We start from the raw sequence: 8,101 nt of genomic DNA, 5'->3' as shown, positions 1-8,101 counted from the left end.
CCGCCCCGCTCCGCCCCGCCCCGCCCCAAGAAGTTTTGGTTCCTTTGGTGGGGAACGATATTCATGACCTCAGTTCAGACCGAGGGGTACTTTTTGCTATTAGGCTGTCATTTGCTCTGTGCTTGTTTGGTGAGTGTTAATAGGAAATGCACTGAGAGTGGAAAATATTTTTGAAAAGAAAAGGACCATCAGTCTAAATTGATATTTCAAATTCCCCTTCTACTTAGTTGGTTTTTACACATGTAGCTCTTTTCTCTTACATGAAAAGCCTTAATTCCTAAATTTACTAACTCAATTACATATTTTTATAGAGAATATATGCTAATGTGCATTAATAGTAGTAAGGGGAAATGATTTTATATATAGCTGTGTTTTCATAAAACCAATATTGCTGTTGACAGGAAATATCCCAAGTGGCTTTTAATTTATTTATTAATTTTTTGGTACTAGAGATGAAACCCAGGGGCACTTTACCACTGAGCTATATCCCAAGGCCTTTTAAATTTTTTTTTCTTTTTTGAGACAAGGTCTCAAAGTTGCTTAGGACCTTGCTAAGTTGCTGAGGCTGGCCTTGAACTTGTGACCTGCCTCAGCCTCCTGAGTTGCTGGGATTTCAGGCGTTCTTCACTGCACCTAGTTGTTTTTTATTTTGAGACAGCATCTTGCTAAATTGCTTAGGCCGGACTTGAATTTGTACTTCTCCTGTCTTAGCCTCCTGAATACCTGGGATTGCAGGTCTATACCACTATGCCAAGCATTGAAAGTTTCCCCATCTTACAAAAGTTAACATACTGTAAATACTATGCCGCACCTTTCTTTTTCACATTTAACCTTGGAGATCATTTCAGTTGTGAATATAGTGATCTTCCTTGCTCTTTGCTAAGGTGCTTGGTAGTTCTTTGTACTCTTTTATTGAACCACTGATGGACATTTTGCTTTTGGCATTTTGCTATTATAAATAATGATTCACTAAATAGTTCTACAGCTAAGTAATTCAGAATTTTTGCAGTACTTTTCTGCACATGGGATTGTTAGGTTAAGAGTAAATAAATGTGCTGGGAGTGGTTGCACACGACTGTAATCCTAGCAGTTGAGGCTTAAACAGAATAGCAAGTTCCATGCTAGCCTTGACAACTTAGTGAGACCCTCTCTCAAAAAATACAAAGGGCTGGGATATAGTTGCCAGTACAGCACACCTGGGGTTCAGCCCTTACAAAGCTAAAACAGAGTAGCTGGGCACGGTGGTGCACGGCCGTAATCCCAGTGGCTGGGGAGACTAAGACAGGAGGATCGTGAGTTCAAAACCAGCCTCAGCAATTTAGCAAGCCCCTAAACAACTCGGTGAGACCCTGTCTCTAAAAAAAAAAAAAGTACAAAAAACAGCTGGGGATGTGGCTCAGTGATTGAATGCCCCTGGGTTCAACCCCCAGTACCAAAAAGGGGGAGAGAGTGAGAGTGGAGAGTGGAGAGTGAGAGAGAGAGAGAGAGAGAGAGAGAGAGAATGAGAATGTCTGTGTAGTTTCCCTCTATACTGTTGGTTCCCTTCTCTGCTGTCGCCCGTTTTCTACACCTGCAGCAACGTGGGCAGTGAGTGGGACCCAGCTCCTTTTCACCTGAGTTTATCGGGAGGGGTTGATTTTTTTCTAGGCTTATAACTACTTAAGTTTGTTTGTTTGTTCCTGCCTATGGGTACTGCCTCTCTCCATATATTTTTATTTTGCGCTTCTCTTAGCCCGAATTAAGTAAGCATTCTTCAAGTTTAAAGGCTGTTCTCATTTCTTTTTTGATTATTCTTAGATATTTCTCTTTTCTGTCAGGTTGTTGGGTTTTTTTCCCTGAAAAAATTTTTAGGAGGTCATTATACATTCAAGAAAGTCATTATGACGTCCTGTCAACCACCTTTTACTTTAGCTAGTTTAAAGAACAGCTATTGGCAAATGTGAATACAGAGGGAGACTCTTAATTTCTGAACTGCTCTGGAAAGACTTGGGCTTTCAGTTCGTGGTTGTGTTAATTTTGATGCACTTTTAGGAATCAAACTCTTAGTTTAGTGGTAATGATTAAGTAGTTATGGAAAGTGAATCACCTATAGGCATTACCTGGGGATGTACAGCTCAGGCAGAAAACCTTAGAGGCAAATGATCTGGTTTAAATCTCTTTCTGGTATGTTGTAATACTTTTGAAAAGAAGGATATAAATTTCAGATTTTGAGATAATATCTCAGCAAAACCACTTTTGCTGTAACTGGTGTACCATAAGTTATGCAGAGTAGTTATATCAGTTTTTTTTTTTCCTTCAGCTCTGGGGTATCTGACAGATTGTCTGCCTTGCACTATAGACTGAAATGGTAAGAGTCCATGAGTTAATAGACTGGTAGACTAAAAAAAAAAATAACTCATAGGGTGGTGCTTACCAATTTCTTTTCATACAGGGAATTATTCATACATGATCAGCTTAAAAAAAATAAAGCTTTGTAATGAAATCCTAAAAGTTAAATGCCTTTTCTGACAACTAGTTATTTTTTGTGATTTCCAATTTAAAAATCAGATATTCTATTTTTCTAGAAGAATCTAACAAGACATGTGACAGCAGTAACACTAGTGCTACCACTACCTCCATCCAGCCTAATCTGGAAAACAGTAACAGCAGCAGTGAACTAAATTCTTCCCAGAGTGAATCTGCTAAGGCAGCTGATGATCCTGAAAATGGAGAAAGAGAATCCCATACACCTGTCTCTATTCAGGAAGAGATAGGTAAGAATATACACCATCCATTAAAGGGACTTTTTTTTTTTTTTTTTTTAACATTTTTCAGTTTTTTAGAATAAAAGTTTACTGGGGGTGGGAAGATTAAAATTTTTCTTTACACTTTTTGTTTTCCTTTTTCTTTTCTTTCTTTTTAATTTTTTTTTTTAAATTTTAAACACAGATAGCCCTGTTATTAAAAAAAAAAAAAAAAAAAAAACCAGAAATCAAGCTGGGTGTGGTGGTGCACGCCTGTAATCCCAGCTACTCAGGAGGCTGAGGCAGGAGAATCAGGAGTTCAAGGCCAGCCTGATATTGTTGTGAGACCCTGTCTCAAAACAAAAAACACACAAAGGAATAAAATAGAAGCCCTTTTTGAACCCTTTTTCCAAGTGTAACCACCATCAACAACTTGACATGTATCATTTTAGGTCTTTCTCTCTGCAGTTACATTCATATTTGTATGTTTACAAAGTTTTTTTTGTTTTTCACACAAATGGGATCATTCTGCTTATATCATTCTGCATCTTGTTTTTTTCACTCAGGAACACATATGATGGGATCTTTTCATTTTAGATGCATTCTTTTTAACTGCTGCATGATGTTTGATTATTATAAATTGTGGTGCTTTTTTTTTTTTTTAAACATTCTCAGCATTTGTCTTTGTGTACTTGGGCAAGTATATCTGGCAATATAGAAACAGTGAATGGAATTGTTTGTCAAATGGCAGGCATATTTTTAAAATAGTGATAGCCACTGCTTAATTGTATATTGAAAGGAATTTATACCTATAATTCACACATCTGTTTTTTTCCTCATCCTTAAACCTTAAATTTGATATCATCAATTCTATATCTTTGTCAACAGTAAAATGTGTTTTATTTTAAAATTTGCTTATCCTTCCTTATTTATATGGTTGAATTTCACATGTGTGTTGAACTTTCTGTGACGTGACTAGTCTTTTTGATCACTTTTTCCTATTGAATTTTGATATTTTTCCTTAGTGAGTTTTAGGAATGCTTTACATATTATGGGTATTAATCTTTGATTTTTACATATATATTTATAGAGTAGTTTCTCATTTTAAGCTCTGCTATATGGTCATCCAGGAATTTTTACATTTTTATGTTGTTAAATTTACCAGTCTTTGGTATTTTTCTGAATTTTATGTCTTATCAAGGAAGAATATACATGTACCTTACAGCCAATTTCTCATGACACTTCTATAACTTTGTTTTTAATCTATATAGAATATAATTTTGTATATTGTAGAAGGTGAGAAATGTGTTTTAATTAAGACATTTTCAATTGCAAATGATCAAACCAGTTTAAACTAGCTTATTTGAAGAGAAATTTAATTAGTTTATGTAATTGGGATGCCTGAGCCATCATCAGGTGTAACTGGACTCCCAGGTATAATAACTCTTTCTGTTTTCCTCTCTTTCTTTCTCACCTTTTGGATCTACATATGTTTGTATGTTAATTTATTCTCTCCTAATACAAACAGGCTTTTTCCAAGTGGCAGGGAAGATGGCACCAGCAATTTGTATTCCTATCTTTCCAAGCAAGGTCTGTGACCCAAAGACAAGGCCCCTACTCCTGCTCCAAATCAAAAGTCCTTGAGGAAGGAATTTGAGTGGCCTATCTTGGATCATATTGTTCCCACCCCTGTGGCCAGGGCAGGCAAGGTATTATGATTGATGGCTCCAGCAAAAGTATGTGATTGGAGTGGGGTAGGAAATGGTTTTCCAAAGAAAGAGGGGTGCTGCAAAGATAGAACACAGTAAACACCTGCACCTCCACCCTGTGGTAGCTTAGCACATGCATGTTTACTCACATTTATTCCAGACATACAGTTCAAAAATACCTCTGCCTAACACAATGCAAAAATCTCACCCATAACTGAAAACTTCTAAAAACCTCTGTCCCACAGTTACATTCAGCAATTGTAATTGTATCTTGATCCAAATCTAGGATTTCTGTGCTGTGCATTAATTTTGACAGGTCTTCTCATGGCTTATCTTGATTTTGCAGTCTGTAAGTCAAATTATAAATTCATCTGCCTCTAGCATTCATTATCCTGATAGTGGAGGGTGCTCTTCAGTAAATCTAGGAGGATGAATGTGCATGAGAGGTGAGAAGTCTATGGGAAGATTCTCCTTCTGGAGGCCGTTCTGTTGTAGCAGCCTAATTCCTGCCTTTTTTTTTTTTTTTTTTAACTAGGAATGGATTTCTTTAGGATTCAACAGTCATATACTTCAATTTGGCAGGTTTGGAGTTTTTTCTGGCAATAGCACTCTGTTACAGATCCATAGGTACTCTGCTGATACCTTATTATTGATAATTAATAATAAGGTGTCAAGGTCCCTGAAGGTGAACCCCTTTACTTCCCTATTTTGCCTGGTTGGTAGGCCAATAGCCCTAGCCCTCAGGTGAATAGAGTCTGACTAGGCTTTTGCCTCCTGGCATCATTAAACAATGAACCTTGGAGACTGGGGGAGAGGAGACCTGTCCTTTGCCACAAGCTTCATTGGAATGCCTCACTCCTTTATAATAGGAAGAATATGGCCCTGGGCACAGTGTGTTGGGTAAGGACCTCTCCTGTCAGCCTTGTTCCCTTTGCTCCTTCAGGTCTTCCCCTAGGGGTCAGTCATCTCCTCCTAAGCAAGCAGCAAAGTATTGATGCTGAGTAATATTGGATCATTGGCTCTAGGAGGAGCTTCCTTTCAAAAGCGCTGTGCCAGTCATTCCTTTTCTCTTTCTGGGAAGTCCAGTGCAGACCAAATGATGTGAACAAGGCCTTTATTATAGGGTTTTATAGATAGTCCTCGGAAGTAGCCACCATAGCTCAGCGTCTTGGTGTAGAACTCCAATAGGGCTAGAGTAGTGATTTGAGAACCAAGGGAAGACTAATGGTCTTACCAGCTACGTGGCTGCCACACATTCAGGGTTACCAACTTTCCAGTCTTACAGCAGAAGATAACTCAGTTTCTTCACTCCATCTTGATTTAGTCAGTGCCAAATTTTGGAGCCAAAATCTTAAAATACTCCTCTGTATTATTTAGGACTTGCTAGTTTTGACAGAAACCCATCAAACTTGCTTAAAACAAGAAGGGAATTTTATTGGCACAGTTTGGTAGTTAGCAGGTCCAGGGCTGCTGGCAGCCTCAAGTATGTTAGGATCTATATAGCTGAATAAGATTATCATGGTCTTCTCTCAGTTTTCCCTTTTCATATTTTCCTATTTCTTCTCTGGTGGGCTTATTGTTTCCTACCAGTGTCAGTTTTTTTCCATGTTGTAAGAGTAAAATTAGCTAGCCTCTAATTTAAACCCTTCCAGCTCACAAAAAGAAAAAAGCAGAGAACCTTTCTCCATCTCCAGATTGAAAGAACTGGAGTAGAATGCTGATTGACTGGGCCACATGGCCAGTTCCTGGGACAGTCACTGTGGCCAGGTAATGGTGTGATCTGGCTGGCCAGGCCGGGCCTGTTGTTCAACCCAAAGAAGAAAGATACTTGATTCATAGTCCTGGCTGAATCATGATTAAAGTGGGGAAGAAAGCATTCCCCCAAAGGAAAGAAGCAGTGTGGAACAGACTAAATAAATGAACAAGAGTTTGCTAAACTGTCTTAACCCTTTTTCCCCCTCAAATGCACAGCAATTTTTCCGATTCTATCTTTGTCTCTTCTTACTTAAAATGCCATCTTTAGTGTATATTATGAGGTGAATTCTTGTCCTTTTAATTGCCAATGCCACACTGTCCTAATTTAAAAAAAGTCTTTAAATTAGAAAATTTGTATCTTATTCGGTTGTCTGGCTAATGTGGAAGTTGGACCATGATGCAGGAATTTTAATACACAGAGAAATATTCAGCCAAAGTGAAATTACATAGATACACAAAGCAGAAATTGCTCCTGGGCAGTTTAGTTCATCACTTTAAATTTTTACTATGAAAATGTTGAGAGGTCTTTGTATATTAAGAAAACTAATTTAGTTGATTTTTATAATAATAAGCTTACACATGTAGCAGTGAGAAAAAAGTCACTTGGTATTTCTAAGCTCAAAACTATTAGGCATTCAAATAAAATTTCCTTGAAAATCTTTCTAAAATTAATTGTATCCTTTTAATACAGGAATCCATATTGAACATATAAGGCAACATTTGTTAGTGTGCATTTTGTGTCATTATGTTTGTTACTTGTAAATTTTGTAGCGGCCCCTTCTGTGTTCTAATAGATGAGTTTCCAAACAGGTAACCTTGCACATTTATATTTTCTTTAAAATAATAAATGATTCACAGTAAAGGTCTGACATGTTTTCTTTTAAGTACACTAAAGAATTAGTGACATTTGCTTTGACTAGTCAAGGACTTTATCTGTCTACTTTCTGGATCTTAGATGTACCCCACATATGAGTTTTGGATGAGGCGTTGTTCTTATACTTACGTCAGCAATTACTTTGTGGCTTTTTCATTGATAACAGGTGACTTTAGATCAGAGAAATCTAATGGGGAGATGAGTGAGTCTCTTGGAGCTGGAAGAGGAGCATCTGGCTCCACTCGCATTATCACCAGATTACGGAATCCAGACAGCAAACTGAGTCAGCTGAAGAGCCAGCAGGTGGCAGCCGCAGCACATGAAGCAAATAAATTGTTTAAGGAGGGCAAAGAGGTATGTTCTTTCTATTTAAAACAAAAATCTCTGGAGTATGAATAATTGTAGTTATTATACCTTAAAAGTATATAGGCTTATAGATCTGCTTTTGAATTAGATTTTCACCATTTTCAAGAGTGTAGTGGGTAACAAGTATAAAAGCATTAGGATTTTATTACGATAAGTATATTTGCACACCCAAATTTATTTCAAACATAAAAATGCTATAAGAGGGTGATACCAGATGATCACTTTTTTGTATGTAATTCTAAAGAAATTAAAGTCTTTTACGCACATGATAATGTGAGGGCTTTACTGAAGAGCTTTAGATTATTTATAATAACTTCAGGTGAGCTGTAGCTACAGGACAGGACATACCTAACCAAAAGCAGAATACAGTACATAGGATAGACAACATCCCAGCTCTGGTTATGAACAATGGGATCAAAGATGGGACTCAGTATCTCTGCCCCCACCTACTTGTGGTGACAGAACAGGGAACAAACTGTGTCTCCTAGATTTGAGAATTATTTGTAGATAAGCAAGAATAGACAAATGTTCTTCCTCTTTTTTCTTTTTTAACATCATAGCAGTTGCTTTCAAGCAGTAAGTTTCAAAGTTCTTTTTGACCCTGACCCTTAGTAAAATAAATGTTTTTTTCTTTTCTTTTTTCTTTCTTTCTTTTTTTTTTTTTTTTTTGTGGT

The 8,101-nt window shown here is 37.2% G+C and overlaps 1 protein-coding gene across 1 annotated transcript in view; it reads left to right on the top strand.

Annotated features, from left to right (window-relative positions):
- Positions 1-8,101, top strand: part of Bptf (bromodomain PHD finger transcription factor) — a 130,570-nt gene that overhangs the window by 58,402 nt on the left and 64,067 nt on the right. Inside the window, exons 6-7 of the mRNA XM_048798201.1 lie at positions 2,565-2,753; positions 7,228-7,415. Of these exons, the coding sequence (XP_048654158.1) occupies positions 2,565-2,753; positions 7,228-7,415 (377 nt within the window). The remainder of the gene's footprint in view (positions 1-2,564; positions 2,754-7,227; positions 7,416-8,101) is intronic.

Source organism: Marmota marmota, unplaced genomic scaffold (assembly GCF_001458135.2).
Source record: "Marmota marmota marmota unplaced genomic scaffold, marMar, whole genome shotgun sequence".
NCBI classification, from domain to species: Eukaryota; Metazoa; Chordata; class Mammalia; order Rodentia; family Sciuridae; genus Marmota; species Marmota marmota.
This window is presented reverse-complemented; position numbering and strand designations above follow the sequence as displayed.